The sequence below is a fragment of the Alnus glutinosa genome, chromosome 3 (assembly GCF_958979055.1).
Source record: "Alnus glutinosa chromosome 3, dhAlnGlut1.1, whole genome shotgun sequence".
In the NCBI taxonomy this organism is placed as follows: domain Eukaryota; kingdom Viridiplantae; phylum Streptophyta; class Magnoliopsida; order Fagales; family Betulaceae; genus Alnus; species Alnus glutinosa.
In genome coordinates this window covers 2,048,627-2,069,438 of record NC_084888.1, presented here as the reverse complement: position 1 = coordinate 2,069,438, position 20,812 = coordinate 2,048,627, and the positions used below count along the sequence as shown (strand labels likewise).

General features: G+C 35.8%; 2 protein-coding genes across 4 annotated transcripts; one reads left to right on the top strand and one right to left on the bottom strand.

The window, feature by feature from the left end:
* Positions 1-4,100: 4,100 nt before the first annotated feature.
* On the bottom strand, positions 4,101-6,972 carry LOC133864098 (uncharacterized). The gene is made up of 5 exons (XM_062300314.1): positions 6,834-6,972; positions 6,700-6,752; positions 4,741-4,917; positions 4,582-4,662; positions 4,101-4,473 (listed from the first exon to the last, which is right to left on the bottom strand). Exons 1-5 carry the CDS (start codon positions 6,888-6,890, stop codon positions 4,305-4,307), a joined length of 537 nt encoding a protein of 178 aa, XP_062156298.1. The 5' UTR covers positions 6,891-6,972; the 3' UTR covers positions 4,101-4,304.
* A 7,999-nt stretch (positions 6,973-14,971) lies between these two features.
* On the top strand, positions 14,972-20,105 carry LOC133862653 (wall-associated receptor kinase-like 14). Of its 3 annotated transcripts, none has more exons than XM_062298498.1 (4): positions 14,972-15,309; positions 15,464-16,237; positions 17,945-18,019; positions 18,610-20,105. In XM_062298498.1, the coding sequence occupies exons 1-4, from the start codon at positions 15,291-15,293 to the stop codon at positions 19,893-19,895; spliced, it is 2,154 nt and encodes a 717-aa protein (XP_062154482.1). In that variant the 5' UTR covers positions 14,972-15,290; the 3' UTR covers positions 19,896-20,105. The 3 variants fall into 3 exon arrangements, with proteins under 3 accessions (XP_062154482.1, XP_062154481.1, XP_062154483.1); XM_062298497.1 differs by having other exon boundaries at positions 14,973-15,315; XM_062298499.1 differs by having other exon boundaries at positions 14,976-15,189.
* Positions 20,106-20,812: the final 707 nt, after the last annotated feature.

The following is a 20,812-nucleotide window of genomic DNA, read 5'->3' as shown; positions in this document are numbered from 1 at the left end:
TTCCTGCTTTGTTATTGTGTTTTTTTTTTTTTTTTTTGGTTCTTTCTTCTTTTAAAATTTATGCCAAAAGCAGAAGAAAAGTAAATCAAGAAACTTAATAATGAAAGCACATTATTGTGTGCTGCATTGGCAATACCAGGGGCATTTCAAAAAGGTTGTAGAAGCCAGTGAACAAATGAATGTATTGGGATTGATTTTTTTTTTTTTCTAATTAAATGAGGAAAAAGGTTGGAGGGTTCTTACCATTTACCAATCTGGATCGGCAAGGAAGAGAGACTGAAGAAACTTGTGAGAATACTACCAAAAAAAAAAAAAAAAAACATAATTAATAGCTGCTCATATGGTTAAAGCATGTGCCCTAAAATGCTCTAATAGAATTGATTTAAGGGATAATTACATCGTTGGTCCCTGTGGTATGTTATAATTATTTTTCACTCTCTATGGTTTAAAAAGTGCATGGAAGGTCTTTGTGGTATGCAATAATTACAAATCGATCTCTGGCGTCAAATTCTGTTAAAATTTTTAACAGATTCCGTCAAATACCACGTCAGTGCCACGTGTCGACATCTTATTGGCGACACGTGGCGCTGACATGCACATCTTAATAAAATAATATAAATTTTTTAAAAAATAAATAAATAAACTTATTTTTTTAAAAAAAAAAAACAAAAACAAAAAACAAAAAAAAAGAAAAAATGAGGCAATGGGGTGGCGCGCGGCCACCCCCTTGCCCCATTTTTTTCTTTTTTTGTTTTTTTTTTTTTGAAAAAAAAATGAGTATATTTATTTATTTTTTAATAAATTTATATTATTTTATTAAGATGTGCATGTCAGTGCCACATGTCGTCAATAAGATGGCGACACGTGTATTTGACTGAATCTGTTAAAAATTTTAACAGAATTTGACGCCAGGGATCGATTTGTAATTATTACATACCACAAGGACTTCCTATTTACTTTTTAAACTATAAAAAGTGAAAAATAATTATGACATACCACATGAACCAACAGTGTAATTATCCCTAGATTTAAATCGAGGCAAACCAGCCCTCGCCCATCGGTTCATATCCAAAACAACTGCTGTTGCCCGCTGGTTTTCATCGTTTCCTTGTCACCTCGATAGTGATATCATCGGTGATTGGTGCTTCAACTTTAAGTTACCTCAAATTAGTACTTTTGGTGGATTTCCGATGAAACAAGCCCAAAGTAAAATCCAAGTCCTCTATTTTTAGGTACAATTAATTTTTCAACTATACATCAGCCCATTGGTTAATTTGTTTGGGACCAATGGATCTCTCGCTTTATCCTCCCCATAAAAAGACATTCCAGTGGGCTTATAGGGGATAGAGGGGGACCTCCAATTACTCATTTCTTGCAAATTCCAATCTTCAAATCAATTCTTCTGTATTTGTCACTATAAAGAGATGAGACAGAAACAAATTAGGTTGGGGGAATTTTTTTATTTAAAAGTCACAAAAAAAAAAAAAAAAAAAAAAAAACACATAGCATTTTTAAAGACTAGATTGTAAGATTTATGTAATTCAAATTTGTATGAAATTTATATCCAAAGAGAGAATATAATTTTTTTAGTCCTTCAATTTTGTCGATTACTTTTGGCGCACATTTTTTCTTTTTCCTAATTAAGCAAGGGTTTGGTGCACCGTGCATGTATCTGTTGGCTAATCCATTTCTCAAAAAATAAAATGAAAAGAAAATGTCGAAGGCTATCTGTTTGACCCCTCGAATCAATTCGCCAACCGTGAAGAGCCCCAATGCCCCTTGGCTGAGGCTCGGCTTATGATCTAAGAGATAAATTGTAATTATTACTAATCAGTGCTTTTAGATATTTGCAAATATCCATCTTTTTTGCTTTTTCAATCATTAGTATCTTCCAAAATCAGATAAACTATTTGTTCTCATATTATTGTCTGGACAATTTTGATAATTACGTTTTGAATAATTACTATTTGCTCCCCGACAATTTGAAGAGAAATATATATATATATATATATATATATATATATATATAAAGGGGGGCTACAAACTACAAAGTAGAAAGCAAGGTAAACTAAAGACCGCGTGGCGCGTGGCATGTGTCCAATTGCTGTGATGCATGCAGCGTGCTGGACACCACCTACAAGTTGAACAAAAGCCCACCGGTTTAAGAACCCTTGAAACCGCTGTGAATTAAAAAGCAAGAAAACAAAAGGAGAGCACTATAAAGAAAGAAAGAAAAGGCCGGATCCCCTACATTATCTCTCATACAAACTGACTTCCTCGTGAATTAACAATGGCTTTCAGGGCTTCCCAAGTCCAGATTTCAGTCTCAGAGGCCGAGAAGGCGAGCATGGATCATGCAGAAGAGAGAGACTCCGAGTCACTTGGTCCCGTCTCTCCCATCTCAAGCCAACTCCACCTAAAGCCATCGCCTCGGGCCTTGGACAAAGAAGCTGTCCTCCGGCGTATCCGTCACCATAAGAGCTTGAACAAGGTCCGGGGAGCTTTCCAAGCTCTGGTTAGCGTCTCGGGAGCCTCAATCCAGGACCAGAAGTGGCTGAACCAGGATGACGCTTTCTCCTCCCCATAAGAAGGAAAGGGAACTGGGTACGTAGGATTTTTAGTATAGGCTGATCAGGGAGTTCGACTTCTGTTCATGTAAATTGATGTATCCGTGTCAAACTGCTTACCTTTCTTTTTTTTGCCAATCTAGAGCCTAGAGGGCAATGTTTCTTGAAGTAATTAAAAAAGAACTTTCTATTCCACTTTTGCCAACATGCACCAAGAGTCAAGAGATATATGTGCTAATTAAGACCATCATTTTAACCTCACACAATTTTCTTGCTTTCATTTATATAAATATTTGCAGTAGCAATTCTCCATGAAGTTGACTGAATGGTCACTAGGGCTGAAATTGAGTTGATCGACTCACGTGGATGGAGGATTAAATGTTTATGTTTAGTTAATCAGTTATTAGTAAGATTATATAGCTCGATTTAATTCGATAAACTAATTTTATTAATAAACTTATTAGTATAGAAGGGAATTCCTCTCATCATAAAATACTAAATATATTATCATTATAAAATTTTGAAAAAAATATTCCATAAATAATAATAAAAGTTAAAGTTAATTTATACAAGCAAACCGAATTCTTACAACTTACAACTATGACTTATTTCGTTTCTATTTAAAAAATAATAATAATAAAGTTTTTAAACCACCGGTATTTAAATATGTATTTAACCTTAATAATAAACCCAACTCAAGTTCAGCTTATACAAGTTGTGTTTTTAGTGTTTTTTTCTTTTCTTTTCTTTTCTTTTTTTTTTTTAAAAAAAAAATACAACAGTAACCGATTACAACAAAAAGAAATAATACAAAAACAAGAGGGTCTGGGCAACCCAAAATTGAAACTATGAATGTAGTACGCTGGGACAATGCTTTCAAAGATGCGGGCCCTTTAACTCGAGGCACAAATGCCACAAAGTCGGGGTCACCATTGAAGGTGATTTCGTAGGTGTATTGAGTTACAAGGACCCAAACACCAACATAACAGAGGTAAACAAGGGGAGAAGGATACAAAACATAAGCCCAAAAAAACATAAAGGAAAAACCGACAACTTACGGACCTTAATGGTTACTAATAATGAACTTGTGATCAATCACTATTACATTTTGATCAAATAATAATTTTAAAAACCACGTCATTATTAAAGGGACACTAGATTCGCTTCTAATATTTTTTTAACATTGCTCATGTCTTTTAGGTCCCTTTAAGCAGCCAAGGACCTCTACCGACTCGAAAGGGTTCATATGGCCTCTTGGTTCACGCATAAGTCAGGTCTTTCTAATGGTATTCCACCATAGGGCCGTCCAATAACATTCTCTCATTTGTTAGCTTAACCACAGGGTATACAAGCAATATAACATAAGGTGGTGGATATAAGGGAAAAAAATTCAGCTAATACAGAATGAATAGCATAAGAAAACCCACATTTCTGTTAAGAGTTTGGCTTGCCTCCAGTAATTTTTTTCACTGGAAATCTCCTGCAGTAAAAATATATTAAAAAAAAAAAAAAAAATTGATGGAGATAAAATAATTGGTAGAGAACTCCAATTATTAGATTCAAGTTAGGCTGAATCTCTCACAAAGGTATAATCCCCGCTACGTTAAGCAGTGTGATTACTCGCGACAAAATTTTACTTCGAATTGTTCCTCAGAACAGTGAACCATGCGGAGAAGAGGGGGGATGAAACTATAGCATCAGTACAACAGATTAATAACAACTTGACATAATAATTTGTCACTTCTTATTAATCAAGCCAGAATTTGAAATGAGACGCAATGCTTGGTTGGAATTGTTTAAAACCGCAGATGACCTCGATACCTCCATTTTCCTTTTCTTCAAGAACTCTAAGGAATTCTGCAAGCATTGAGCAGGTTTCATGTCCTTCAAAATAATAGTTTCTACCCTGCAAATCACCAATTCAAAAAAGAAAAAAAAAATTATTCCATTTTGAAAGTAATTGTGGACCCAAAAAGAAATCTTCTCCATCAGTTTGGAAGGCAGAGCTCCTCACCCCAAGGTTTTGGGTTTTTTCTTTCTTTTAGTGGGCTCTACCTCAGGCTTCTCATCCTCTGAGTCTGATAAGAAAACTTTTCTGCAGATATAGCATACCCTTTTTGTTAGGATCTTAATACAAATTCATGCACACCAAGAGAGAAGAGATGGATCATACTTCTCACGAGCTGCAATCACTTTAACAATGTCATCTGGAAGCATCCCCTCATTGCCCACAGACTCTTGCTGCGTTTCATCTTCCACTGCACCTTGGATACTTTCACCTTTTCTAGATGGTCGTGGAGTTAACTTTTGTGCCCATAGCCTACGACGTTCTTTTCCTTCACGGACAACCCTAAATTGAGGAAAAGTTCTGTCAAGCAATGTATTTGCATGCATTTACTAATATTTTTAATAACTTTGAATCACCATCAAAATGCTAAACATGTATGTAAATGATAAAGTCTAAAATTCCGCCAAAGGAGAGGGAGGGAATCAAGATTTGGTAGCATCTACTTGCAGGCCTTAACTGCATTATTTACTTTTTCATTTACACATAATTGCACCAACATGTAACTTTTCATGCACGATGATCACCAATTTGACTACTACTCAACTTCACTGCTTTTTGCTAGTTGTTGGCTACACAACCTCTGGAAGTTTGTTGTGGGGGTTGTGAGAGGGACCTTAGTTCCCATCTGGATATGGGTCATGGAATTGTTATTTGCATATTCAGTGTTTGAAGAATAATAGGGCACGCATACCACAAACATTTTATAATTTACCTCCTCTCTCTACTATCTATTCCTTGTGATTCCGTGGGGAGCCAGGTAACATGAAAATGTACAGATTTTCCAAAAACGTCCATTAACATTGCCACAATGTTGGCTTAGGCTTCAGACCATTCAAAGACAACACCTATCCATTTGAACTTAACTCCCTCCCTCCTCCATAGATCCAGCCACATAACGCAGCCTCGTCATCCAATCCAGGGCTTTCATGTTCCCCAATTCTGCAATATAACCCCTCGTCTCTTTTCCTTTTCTTTTTTTAATCATCCAAACCTTGTTCTACCCATAAACAATATATTGTAACAAATGACCATTAGAGTGACAATGGATCCCTAGTTCTAACATCTCTGTACCACAAAAAAAAATCATAAAGAACCTCAAAGTAACAGCAACCTTTAGAAACATTGCCTTGACAGCCCGCAAAGTCACCCAAGTCAGCTTCAAACTTGATAAAAAGAAGCCGACTTCGTAGCAAACTATTCAGCAAAGACAGCATCTAAATCGACAAAAAGAAGTCACACCAACCGGGCATCCAAGACATATAACAGTGTTCAAATCAAAAGCAGAATGCCAGAAAATTACTTAGCCTAAGAACAGTCACAAACTGAACTTATTCTTAAACAGTAGCACATAACTTTTTCTCAAACACATTTCCGCCAAGTTTACGTTCATCAATAATTAGAGGACTATCCATGTAACGACGCGATAGCCACATTTGTGGTATCACTCCAAAAGAACTAGTCAAGTTAAAATAAGAGCTCCCTAGAATTATTTATAGAGTCCAGTCTCACTTAGTAAGGAACTAATATAGGACTTAGAACCCATGAGCCTCTTTATAATCCACTCGCTCTATGTAAGCAAATAATCTTCCTAATCTGGGACGGAGTATTACAATCTTATCCCCTTAAATTCACGACGATTTTATGAGGGTCACATCATGCAATGTTTCAATACTACATGGCATTACTAGGTTATTCTGATATCATTTGTAATGACCGAGAGGAAGTGCTAACTATCTGCATTATCACTCTAAAAGACTAGTGCTCCTTAGAATTGCTTATGAAGCTCAGCCTCACATAGTAAGAAACCAATATTAGCCCCATGACTACCGTTATAACCTACCACTATAGGTGGGTTATTCATCTTCCCAACATGGCTGAATGTTATAGAAAAAGCGTTTTCTCTATCCTAGGCCAAAAATCACTTTTGGCCTCAACTCAGATAAACTCCTTCCATAAAAAGCTAACAGTCGTTGTAACAAACCAACCAAACAGAACCTAAATAAATGAAAGCGCCGTTTGGTGACGGAGACAGAGACACACAGAGAGAGCAGAAACCAAACAAACCTGGCCTTATTTTCTTTCTCGATTTTCTTTATCTCCTCGTGTTGTTCTTTAGCCTGCAAAAACAGCAAATTTAAGAAAACAAAAACCAGGCGACTTTCATTAATAAATTTCTTGAAACAGCTTTAGAGCTTAACCTGATCGGCTGTCAATTCCTCGGGTGCCTCCAAATCGCTATCTTCTCCATCCGACATACCTATCTATCTATCTGCTTCAGATTTCCTCGTTCTGGTGAAATTTGAGCTCTAGGGTTTAAGGTGCCAAAGCGACGAGGTCGTATGTTTTGGGCGTTCAGTTACGGATTCAACTTAGATGGGGGTTGGGCTGGGCCATGGTGAACCTAAGCCCAAGTTGTCTTTTTTAGACCTGTATTGGGCCGAGGTTAAATATCCAGCCCAAAATAAAGGTCTAGAATTAGTGGTGATTTTGGCTTAGGAGTTAGGATACAGGAAACCAATTTTTTTTGTTGGTACACTCCTCTTGGGCTCTTTGATTAAGGTTTAAGAATTTTGTTTTTTTCTTTTTTACAGTAAAAACTCTCTAATATTGCTGTTGGAATATTAATTAAATGACTACATTTATTATATTATATCAATATAGATTTTTAGGACAACTGTCTATTTATTATGGTATTAGGATAAATAGTCCTGAGTTGGGATCCTCTAAATTCAATTTAAATACCTAGTGTTCTTTTATATATATATTTTGGAGAAAATACACTTAACCCCTCAAATACTTAGACCGACAAGCTTGAAAAAAGTGACACTTAACCCCCACTTCAACTACCATTTTGTTATGGTTAACACCTTCTATTAACATTGTTTGTCAGATTGAATGAAAAATGTGTCATGTCTTTTAGTTATTTTTTTAATAATTTTGAAAGGCATATTGAGAAGTTTAAATAAAAAGAAATTCATGCATATCACACGTGCGGCATTTTCTATCCATTTTAACATTAATTGTTAACAGAAGGTGTAACTTGTAACGGAATGACAATTAAAAAGAATAGTGTCACTTTTTAAAGTTTGATGTTCTAAAAAAAAAGTTGAACGGGAGTGACACTCTTGAAAGGTCGGAGTCAAAAAAAAGGTTTCTACCCTCTCTCCACTTGAAATATATATATTCATCCTCTCTTAAGATGTCTTTGCAAATTTGGCATTCCGTATTTGGTCATCATGGATTCAAGCCTCGTCTCAAGTTGTTTGCCAGTCATTGAATAATCATTCTCTTCCCATCACTGGTTGTGTCCTCTCCAGTCTCCATAATAAATCAGATGAATTTGTTGTTTTTGTGAAATTGAAGACATCAGTTGAAAACTAGCTTTCATGTCGAATAAAGAAATTGCAATCCGATGGCGGTGCATATAATTAAAGTCAAGGCATGACGTTTATTCTGATATGAATTGATTCACTGGCCCAAAACACATGTGATGTTTAGTTGTTTACTGTTTTGGTCTGCATATAGAGAAGACCGAGTAAAAGGATTGCTTTGGTGGCCCAAAAGAAGAGAAAGTGATGTAAGTGGTGACCGTTGGTCTCCGTTTTATCCACGTAGCATTTGAAGGCAAGCAGGCCGTAACTCAAAATTCTCCGTGCGTGATTTCAGCCACTGAATTTTCACTTGGGATTGGTGACCAATAATGCTAACCCCAGACCAATAATCTGTTTGAACAAGGAAAATGCTAAAAAGGTAACTTTAGCATTGCAAACACCCCATTGTGCCTTTGAACAATTCCTATTGCAAACACCAACACAAAATATTTGCTCAGAATCTCCAACTGAGCTATGTTTGTTAACCTGTTTTGAATTTTGTTTTTTGTTTGCAAAAATATTCTCACATTATATAAAAAGTAAAAATAGGTTTGAACTTTTTTTTTTTTTTTTTTTTTTTTTAATCATTTGCTAATGTTTTTATTTTTGTTCTCTGTCTTGTTGTAAGAAACATGAAACCTACGGCCCGAGGCCTTTTCCTAGCGAGAGAAGCTCCTGTTTTTAGAGAGAGAGAACCTTAGTTTTCATATCTGATTCGCTGGGGAAGGCAAGGCCTTGTCTCCCTCCTCCCGGTGGTGGTTTACTCCTAGTCCTTTTGGGCTATGGAGTGGTTTTGTCCCTCCATGGTATGTTTTCAATGGAGGTTAAGTCTCACTCAGCCATTAGGGTTGTGGTGTTTTATTCCCCACGGTAGATCCGATAGTAGTTGATCCTCCCCTAGCCCTCTCGGGGCTTCTTTTTTTTTTTTTTTTTTTTTTTTTTTTTTTTTTTTTAATCCAGGCAAGAAGGCTCAACTCAAGATGTCTAGTTTGGGGGAGTGGCCGGTCGTATGTGTCTTCAACGATGTGCTTTGGCCGGATTTTCACCGAATTTTCTTTGATATTCGGAGCCGATCTATACACGTCCATTGACTCTTTCAAGACATGCGCCCCTCAGCCATGCTCCTCGTCGTCCTTTGCTTTCGCCTCTGGAAGCATAGATCGTGTTAGTCGTCGGTGCTCAGCGCGTGGTCTTCACACGTCAAAGAGCTTTTTGCTCTTTTGGCTCACATGACAGCCACGCTCCGCCTTTTCAGATCGTGCACGGTTGTGGCTGGGGTCTACGGCATCCGATCTGCGACTGGGTGCTACCGGTAACGACGCGTGGCATGCATGCGCCACCGTCTCCGACAAAGCTAGCCTCTGTTCCTATTGCTGACGGATTGTTTTTGGGGTTTTTTTTTGCCTTTGTATTTTGTATTTCTCTTGTTTTTTGGGTATAGCTTGTTTGTGTATTACTCAAATTTTATTGAAATTTTTGTTAGCTAGATGCTATATCGTCCTTATTTTATTTGAGAGTGAGCATTAATGTAAAAGAGGCTTAAATGTAACTTTGGTAAGATTTGATATTTTTACTCCGGCAGCTGTTTTTAAACCAGATCCTTTTGGCTTAGAGTATGGGGGGTCTGTCCCTCATTTCTCAAATTGTATACCTTTGGACATTTTCAATATCAATGATAGCACATGCTATTAGTTCAAAAAAGAAACATGAAACCTAACAAAATAGCTTAACATATACAAAAAAATCACCACAACTTAACACATGACAAAAATAAATAAATAAATAAGAACAAAGAAATAAAAAATAGATGACTGGCTACACTACTAGCTTCCTGTTAGGAGTGCCAGCCCGAGGGGGGGGGGGGGGGTGGCAGGGCCGTGGCCCCCCAAATTTCTTAAAAATAAATAAGATTGGAAAAAAAAAATTTAAAAAAACTAAAAATTAAAAAATAAAAAATAAAAATTTAATCTATTGGTACCTCCGTCCCTAACCAGTCCCTCTGTTAGGAGGGACTTGTGGCAAAGCAACTCCCAACATATATAAGGGGTGGCCGGTGGCTTCCTTGACTTTTCTTTTTTCTCTTTTCTTTTTTTTTTTTTTTTTTTTTTTTAATGTTTTATGTGTTTTATTTATTTTCATTTTTTGAATTTTATTTCTTCTTTTAAAAGAAAAAGTGATACTTATTAATACATAACATTAAAAGTGATACTTATTAATACATGACATTATTTTATTGAATTTCACGTGGTCTTATATTTACCTGTCACAATTTTCATTAAAAACTCTAACGGTAAATGTACGGAAGGACCGGATGAACGATTTGATAACGAAACATATACCTTAAAGATTAATTAAAGCGATTTCATAAATTTTAAACCTTATAAATAATTTAATAAAAAAAAATTAAACTCCAAAACCCTCTGTGTACCATTTCTTTCATTATAAATGCAAACATAAGCTGCGTGGAAGTGACCCAATATGAGGCAGATGTGAGCTTGGACACATGCTTTTAATGCCTTGCCTTTTCCGAGTGACTTGAGGCAAAGCAACAAAGGATTCAAACATTTTACTCCAAAAGAATACGACTTTGCGTGGCATACAAGATGCCCGTGCCAACAGGCAAATCTATTTTTGAAACGTTTAATGGAGGCTGTTTGGTATATCTCCATGAAATTAACGTTCCACTTTGGTGACAAAATTTAATATTAATATTGGATTAGGATGACATTTCTCGTGCAAGCTGTAGGTAGCTCTGTACCAAGCCTGTCATTTTCTGTCATTCCCGCGTCCCACTTGCTTCCCCAACGGTCAAGTAATACTGCTTTATATTATTGTGTGTTCTAACATCAGCTTCTAATGATTATTATATTATTATTATTTTTTGGTAAGTTTCTACTGATTATATTCTAATTAATACAAAGAGCTTGAGCTTGAGCTCAGTTTAACTAATGGAGAAAGTGAGCCAAGCTGATCGAGCTTAAAAATTATTTAGTTTATAAATGTTCTCTAATATAAAATATATAGCCGCATATGGACCTAATTAAATCCCCACCCAGAAAAACAACCGCCCATTGTACCAATTCCCCTTCTTCAACACCCGCTTTTGAAGTCAATCTTATTTGGTTGCATGGATAACTTCGTAATTGCAATTTTTGACATGTTTATAACTGTAAAGCAGGTATACACCATCTATCTTCTTCCATGGACGTTATCTAGTCCTAATGCAGTTTGATAAAATCGTAATTTAGTCTTTAAAATTTTGCGTTTTTAAAAAGGTACCTTCTTACCTGCGATTTGAAAAAGCAGATTTTTTACGTTTTCAAATCGCAATTTTTAAAAATGCAGTTCTTAAGTGATTTGGTTTAAAATCACACTTATTGTCTACGAAATCGCAATTTTAAACGCATCCTAACAAATTACACTGTACCATAAGTGTTAGAATTTTGAAAATCAAGGCCACCAATCAAAAAGTGACCGAAAATAAGGGGGAACATACAAGTTTCAAGTTATGGACCATATTGGGATTTTTTTACAATTGTCTGTTTGAATGACCTTCCATTCGAGGGGACAACTGGAATACGATTTTAATAGAGCTTATGTGTCTGATCAGGTCTCAAGTTATCTGAAAAAATTAAAAACAAAACAAAACTCCATTCAGACCGGCTCATGACATAAATAAGACAAGTTACAATTGGGCTTGTTGGGTGGGACTATTTATAACTATTTGCATCCTTACACATTGAAATGCGGTAAATCTGGTTCTGAACATAAAATCGGAGAGCTGAATAAGCGATTACTGATTAAGAGACGTGAAATTTTACCACAAGTAGTGGGGATTGAGGGATTCTCTCCGTCAACCTTTTCTGCTGTATGGGCGACGTTATTGTTGAATATTATCTTGAACTTAAAATAGATATACATATTTTATGAAATTATATTAAAGCATAAGTTTGTCATTGGCTTCTTTCTTTTCTTTCTTTTTTTTTTTTTTTTTTTTTTTTTTTTTTTTTTATTTAATAATGTTTAAATAAAGACGACATCACCTCAATAATACTTTAAAAACTCATTATTATTTAATTTCTTTCTTAATAATTATTAAAATATTAATTAAATATTTTTTTAATCAACTTAAATTTTTAAAGTAAGTAGCGATTTAGCATAATATATATATATAAAAAAAAAAAAAAAAAAAAGGGTAATTCAAACTTTGTGTCTACAATTCGTTTTCTATTTCAATAAAATATTTTATGTTTTTATTAACATTTTTAAAAAAGTTAATCATATGATTAGCATCTTTGTTTTGGAACATAAAGACGAAAGTGATACCTTATTCTCTACGGCAGACGGACCACAGGGAAAAGGCAGTGGCCAGTGGGGTCACATAAGGAAGGGACCAGATTTAAAAAACAGAAAATTTCTATGTCGACCACAATATATTGCTTTTCAAGAAATTAATTTCTAAAACAAAGAAAACAAGTCAATAAATTGGTTGAGGAATTGGTCAGCTACGTACAAATTAGAATGTGATAGGTTTGATGCCAACAATTTTTCACAAAAATTACACAACAATATTGATACGATTAGTATTTTTATTTTGAAAAATAACTCTTTCACAACAGTATGAGACCCATCTCATGCCTCTAGAGTGATGCACAACAGTTTTTTTTTTATGTTTTTTTTTTTTAAATATTAGATATATCAACATTATTGTGTCAGAGTTTTTTTTTTTTTTTTGACATGTCCACACAAGAGGGGTGAGATTCGAACTAGTGACCTCTGTTTTATGAGACGTGGTCTCCAACCGATTGAGTTACCCCTTGGGGACATTGTTGTGTAAGAATTTTACAAATAACATCTTAATTAGAATAGAGATATGATACATTGCAACCACAAGACACAACTCCTGACCACCTTTGCTCACGTGACAACTTTTTCTTTTTCTTTTTTTTTTTTAGGAAAAAAACTGTAAAGCTAACTAAATGAATATGACAAAAGATCACATCTCATTAGAATAATGCTAGTAGAAATATTCATGTAATTGATATGAATTTTAAAATTATTATTAATTTTGTTTTAAATCATTATTAAATTTTAATTTAGTAATAATTTTAAAAATCACAACAATTTTTTAAAAACATTAAAAATAAAAAATAAAAAATCTTTCTAGTATTATTCTACAAATTATATTGGAATACAGCTTTCTCAAAGAAAAGAAACGTCTGTCATTGGAGCATTTTACGAGGAGAAAAAATAAAAAATAAAAAACAGAAAAAGAGTATGTCATGTTGAAACTTGGGATCATTTCATATTTCGCACATGGGCTTTAATATTAAATATTTTTGTTTTTACCGAAATAACCCTATTTGATCAAAAGTTTAGAGCATTAAAATTATTAAAATTGATCCCATTTGAATGTCGGTCAATTTATTACGTTATCCTTCATTTATAGTCTGAAAGCCGAAAATATTATTCAGCTGCTATTGAGCATTGACCCATTCAATTGATATAGAATATTAGGATTTAATCACTTTACAATTATCATGTATTTTTACAAATTAAAGACACTTTTGTGAAATATGTTATTTAAATATTAATTATTTCTTAAATTTTCGAAATCAATGATAATTTTAACATAATATTACAGTCAAAGTCTTAATTCATACCTTAACTCTAGAATTTACTATTTTCAGTTTGATTAAACTTTTGGAACTTGTATTGAGTTTAATATGTTCAACAAGCAATGCTACACTATACACCCTCAACTCATAAGATTGATATTAGAGTGTCCATCAGTCTATCAGCATTTAAATCAACTCTTACTAAAAGAAATCAATAACTGGTAAACATTATCACATCAGCAGATGAATGGTGGTATAGTAACATTTTTAATATTTAACAATAGGATTGAAATGTCAAAGATTTTAGAATAATGCTAAAAAGCTGATTCACATCAAGAGAGTAAAATAATAATAAATTTGAAGTGTTATTTCGATCTGTTACTCACAATTTTATACATCTTTTTTTTTTTAAAAAAAAAAAGAAAAAAGATAATTGGTTCAATTCACATTTTACAAAAGGTGTTTTTCATCTATAATCAATACATATGCACCACTGAATTACGCTTGGTGGGCGGGGTTCTTTTGTATATTCAAACACGATATAGCCAATAAGAATTGTGGCTTCTCATCTAAGCTCCATGTGCGGGGGTGCATTTATCTTCTAAAAGTGTGCTGCTGATCTAAATCAGAAAGTCAATATAAACGGGCATATATGAGAGAGGTCCGGAAATTCATCGAACAAGAATCAGTTGACTTTCGACCCAAGTATATTTCTTAATTGGTCCTGGCACTAGAATAAAGCACTGGGTTCTTCTATTATAATTAGTAATAGGCACAAAAGTCTTGAAACCTCTCCTTCATACCGTCATCAAATCGGATGAGGGTCCTAATTATTACTAGGGGTTGTAATTTGTGTTAGAATGAATATTGATTATGTGGTAAATTTTTTAGTATGTTTTATTTAATTAAATGGGTTATATTCTTTAAATTTAATTCGTTATGTTGAATTTTTTATATCTGATTCACGAGTCGTGTAAAAAAATATCATTCTTAAATGTTGAGTGTCAAGTTATAAAACTTTTTAATTTTAATCCGTTAATTTAATAATTTTAGAAAGTATTTAACTTTTTATTTTTTTTGTTTTTGTTTTTAAAAAAAAAATAAAAAAGAGAAAACAAAAAGGCTTGGTTGCCAAATTACCGAAATTCGTCAAGGGAATAATGAGAATCCAATCCAATCCCATCAATCATCATAAACTAGATTACCCAATAACAGTGGTACGATGCTGTCCACACAACGCAAAACTCTCTGGCGATCAACGTTCAACAACGTTCCCGAACCACGGGTTTTGTCGGTAAATTCGACTCCACTACAGGGGCATTCCTGTACCAAGAATCAAGGGTAAGTTCGTCATCTCGCAGAAGAAGTCCCATGGACATCATATTCGACGGATGTCAGGCAACTGGGACAAGCGTGACAAAGAGGAAGCTTCTTCATCGAAATCACACGGTTTGCTTGTCATTCTTCCTCGAGGTTTGATCAGTCAGAACCAAAAGCCATGGACTTTCACAGGGTTAAAGAAAGGAAGAAAGCAAATTACTACAAGCACTGAAGGGAATGGAGAGGTTTCCAGCTGACCAAACCCATGAATATGGAATTAAAAGCTCAGACTCGTCATTTACTATAAAAAGAGACCTCTCTTCTATGAGAGCATTTATTGGGTTTGATGGCGTCCCAACGGCTCCGTAAGGGTCAGCTTTTATTTCCTCAATCAATTCCCATAATTCCAAGCTACCTCTTTCTCTCAATCCATACAAGTTTTTCATCAAACTCTTCAACTATTAACTTTCAATCTCAAGCTCATTTTTTGATATTTTTCTGTTCTTTACCTTTTTGCAGTAGACAAAGGTGATGATCACTCTGTTTGGCCTAAACCCAGAATGAGAACTGTAATTCTCTCTCTTATTATCACAATTTTCACTGTCTATCCAACTAGAGCCGAAAACTCAACGAGACCCGAAGTATCGGGCCCCTGCGTGTCCTCATGCGGAGATAATAAACCGGTACAGTTCCCGTTCGGGTTCTCGGCCTCGTGCCCGATACGACTAAACTGCAACAACTCCAAAATCCGAATCGGCGAGTTCCCAGTCCTGAACGTAACCTCAGACAGCATCTTCTTGGATTTCCCGCAGATGTGCAACCGAACGATACAATCGATCTCACCGCTTTTCGGCAATAACTTCGCTCCGACCCGGCGGAACAATCTGCTCCTCCATAACTGTACCACCCAGCAAAACGACTGCGTCGTGCCCGCGGTCCGAGACCGGTTCAACTGGTCGAGCTGCGATGGGCCGAGCGACAATATCAGCTGCTTCCCAGCCAAGCTTGGGGAGCGCGTGGGGTTTCTGGGCTACAAGAATGTGACCGCGACCAAGTGCCAGCTCTTGTTATCGTCGATCGTGGTCGACTCGAGCCAGGACAAATCGGCGGTGTCGCTCATGCTCCAGAGAGTCGAGCTCGGGTGGTGGCTCGATGGGCAGTGCCAATGCTCCGATGATTCGGAATGTGTGAAGGTCACGAAATCCGACGGGAAACAAGGTTTCCGGTGCCACTGTAATAGCGGGTATCGCGGAGATGGGTTCAAAGGTTCCGGTGCCGAGGGTTGCCGGAAAGGTGAGCCAACTCGCCGATTTATTTATTTATCTATTTGTGGTTTATTTTATGTTTTTTAAGGTAAAGTAAACGACTGGGTGGGGTGTTATGGCGATTGGCCAATCAAAGAAAGACGCGCGAGTGCGAGTTGAATCTCTGTAGTCAAGTCCACGGTCGTAAAGTCTTAAGTAGGACTTGGGTATTGGGGCTGAATTTACTGAAATAACCATGTTTACTTCATTGAGCATGTAGTAAGATAAGCTTTGTAGGGGGCAAATTGGTCCTAAAGTCTTTCCTTTGATTTGTATATGACAAATCGACGGGTAGGTTTAGAGATAAACTGACTCGGTCAATGGCTACTAGTCTTGGCCAATTTTTTTATTTTATTTTATTTTATATATTTATAAGTCTTAGCCAATTGGGTCGTGATCTGGATTGACTAGGATCTGATCATGTTAGATCATTTACATTCGTTGAGCAAATTTTCTTACCATTTTAGTTAAAAAATTACATTTTTCTTTTTAATTTTAGCTACCCACTTTTCTAAAGCACCTGCATTTCAATTTTTATTTTAGCTATTCACTTTTATTATTCCATTTAAATACTCTATCTCAATGATTTATTTATTCTTTGTATGAAAAAAAAAAAATTTTGAGAGGGGAGAGAATGATAGAATATATAAATATATTTACATTTGGTGAGTGAACCTTGATTACTAAATTTGGTGAGCATTGCATCATCCTACCAAATTTTTTGGTAAAGTAGATAGCCGGATGTGGATGATTTTTAACCCACATTTGCATCCCGGCTAGCCAAAGTAACCTTGGGCTAACAAGGTTTGGGCTTTTAGTCCATTCTAAGACTTGGCATAGGGCAATTGGCTTTTAGTCCACTCAAACATCAGCAATTGCCTTTTCAAATTGAGTAATTCTACACGTATAACTATTTTACAACTTTTGACATGTGTTAGCATGTGATTAGAGAATATAATTTTATCGTCTTCCAAAACACATGTCAAAAGTTAAAAAATAGCTGGAAGTCCATGTATTTTCCTTCAATTTACACTCTAAAGAGGGAGTTTTGATAGGAAAAGGGTTTAATGAATTGCATCTCCACGAATATAGTTCCTGCAGAGTTGAAAGTTCTTCTATTTTTGTTTAGGTTAGGTCTTGCCAGGCATAATGTTTTAGAAGTCAAAACTTTTGTCTGTTTCTTGTAGCAGTTTGTGGAGTGATTTTAGGGGAAGCACATGTCTAAGCTGGATAGGTTTGGACTTTGATCAACAAATTCAAAAGGGAGAGATGACTTTGATTAGCAGGATTCTAATATCGGTTTGTTAAGAACAAAAATAATAAGGGCCTGGTCTTCCATTAAACAAATATTCATGATGAAATCTTTCTAATTGTGAATGTATTTTACTGTTTTAAGGTTTTTTCTAATCTTTGGATAAAGTAACAAGATAGACTTTGAAATGAAATATATAAATAGCTAGATAATATTTAAGTTTTTTGTTTTTTTGTCCAAATATCTAACAAACATGAAATTCATTTTTTCTTTCCATAAAGAAAAGAGGAAGAAGCAAAGTAGAGATGTAAATTGTTGGCTTGCAAGTGATATAATTCCATAATGCCATGACCTTTTGATGTAACTAAGCTGAAAATTATCGCACTATATTTGAAACTTGATTTGTTTGCTAATCCCTTTTTCCATTAATTGCAATGTGATTAGTTCCTCATTGCAATCCTTCAAGGTACCTGTCTGGCAAATGTGGAGGCCCGACCAGAGTTGTTGTTCTCATTGGAGGTAAATCTTCTTTCTTGCAGAAACCTATCTAATTTTGCAAAAAATTACATCTAGTAGCTCAACTTCCCATCCTCTTCCCCCACCTGCCAAATACTCTATTTCTGCTTCTTGGAACAAAATGGAAAACGGCCCTGGAAATTCATGGGATCAGAATGGTTATTCTTATTTGTGTACATTGCTGATTTAATTCAATCTTTGTTACATACATAGATACATTATATATACCATTCATGTCTGCATTTGAAAAGTTGTAGAATGACAGATAAACTTTAGCTGGAGATTTCTCTCCATGCGTTTGATATGAATTGTTCCCATTGTTTACACTATCAAGAAGCATCAGAAGACTTACTATCAAATGCTTAGGAGTCCTTACAGCCGAACTTTAATGTGAAATATGTAAATCCAAGGAGGCTCAAATCAATAGCTTGATTGTATTGGAACTGCAATGTGGTTCATCCCAAATCACCTTAACTTACACACTGAACGTATGTGAATAATAGTTGGTAGGATTTATACATTTTGGGGTTGTGCAGTGTAGTATACCCTAAAGATTTTGAGTTGTAAAATGATCCACATCCTTTTGTTTTTAGGGATTGTTGCTGGAGCTTCAGTAATGGCTGGTCTGTTTCTTATCTGTTCCTATGTTCGGCGCCGTTCCTCTTGTTTGAAAAGCCAAATGAGTGCAAAACGCCTCCTATATGATGCTGCTGGTACATCCAGTGTTCCTTTGTATCCTTACAGAGAAATAGAAAGAGCTACCAATTGCTTCTCTGAGAAACAAATGTTGGGAACAGGGGCCTTTGGTACGGTTTATGCAGGAAAATTTCAAAATGATGAGTGGGTTGCCGTAAAAAAGATCAAATATAGAGATACCAACAGTATTGACCAAGTCCTCAATGAGATCAAACTCCTCTCCTCCGTGAGCCACCCGAATCTTGTTCGCCTCTTAGGTTGCTGCATAGAGGAGGGTGAACAGATCCTTGTCTATGAATATATGCCTAATGGAACTCTTTCCCAGCATTTACAAAGAGAGAGGAGCAACGGTCTCCCATGGACAATACGGCTCACAATTGCTTCTGAGACTGCTAATGCTATAGCATATCTCCACTCTGCCATGAATCCTCCAATTTATCACAGAGACATCAAATCGAGCAATATATTACTGGATCACAGCTTCAAATCAAAGGTAGCTGATTTCGGTCTTTCTAGACTTGGCTTGACGGAATCCTCGCACATCTCGACTGCCCCACAAGGGACTCCAGGCTATGTTGATCCTCAGTACCATCAAAACTTCCATCTTTCTGATAAAAGTGATGTTTACAGTTTCGGGGTAGTTTTAGTAGAGATAATAACTGCATTGAAAGTGGTCGATTTCACTCGACCTCATAGTGAGGTGAATTTGGCAGCACTTGCTATTGATAGGATTGGGAGGGGTTGTATAGATGACATAGTAGATCCTTTCCTTGAGCCAAATAGGGATGCTTGGACACTTTATTCTGTTCACAAGATTGCTGAGCTTGCATTCAGATGCCTCGCTTTTCATAGTGACATGAGGCCTTCTATGATGGAAGTGGCCGAAGAGCTGGAACACATCAGACGCAGTGGGTGGGCAACATTTGAGGAAAATATATGCATGGCATCTTCAGCGGTATCCTCTTGTTCATCACCACGTAATGGAAGTGAGAAGTCATTTGGTGGTATTGTGAAAGCAGCAGGGGCAGGGAGTCAAAGATCGATTGTTTCAGAGAAGGCAGATGGTCGTCTGGCTTTAATGGAGGAGGTGAAGGATAGCTCCCCTGTTTCTGTGCATGATCCTTGGTTTAGTGATCAGAGTTCGCCTTCAACAAACAGCTTGTTGGGTAATGTAGTACGATGATATGCAAAATGCTTCTTTGGGTACTTAGCTTTATCTTGTGAATACCATACAAGTATTTTAGAGCTTCCTCTTACCAGCCTTAATGCTTATACGTAACTCATTGGTATCTTTTTGTATGCTTGATCTTACAATCCTCCATCCCCCTCCCTTTTCAATGCCTTTCGATATATATACCAACGCTGTTGAATTTATTACTAAATATTTTAAGCAGATATGAAGTAACAAGATGAAACTATGATGTGATGCTTCCTTTACTACTGCATGTGTGAAGAAATGAGTCAGATGATCGACGTCTTAAGCTACATTCCCTTTCTTTGTTCTTTAGTTTGTCTAACTATTAGATGGTTACAGAAGAATATAAGAAGAAATACTCGAAATATTTGATTGCAGCAAAAAGACCATTTGGATTGCGGAACGTACATGCAAGGAACTTTGAAATCCTTTTGGCAACAGATGCACATCTGGGACAAAAACCTCAAGTTTATTTTTCTTCTCATTAGGAGAAATGTTACACATTCTCTCAAGTGCTCACTCCTGACGTGACAGTGAAAATTACTATCGTATGGTAAATATATTTTCATTTGTTATTTTATCTAATGGTGATTTTTATTGTTACGTTAAGAAGTGTGCACTTGGAGGTGAATATTTGAGAAATTGAGAGTATGTGTTGCACTCTTTCATTAAAGATAATTGATGTTAAATCTAGGGCTATGCACCACCACCCTATACGGACAAAGAACAGCAGTTCTCTGCCCAGCGTCGGCTCGATATATTTTGAGACCTTAGGTGAGAAGTTTAACTGATGCCTTTTATTTAAAATTTGTTCTTCTCGCTTTTTTGGGATGTAAAATTACTTATTAGGTAGGATAATATGGCTAATCCATTTAATTTTTCTTGTGACATTGTTGATCTTAGGT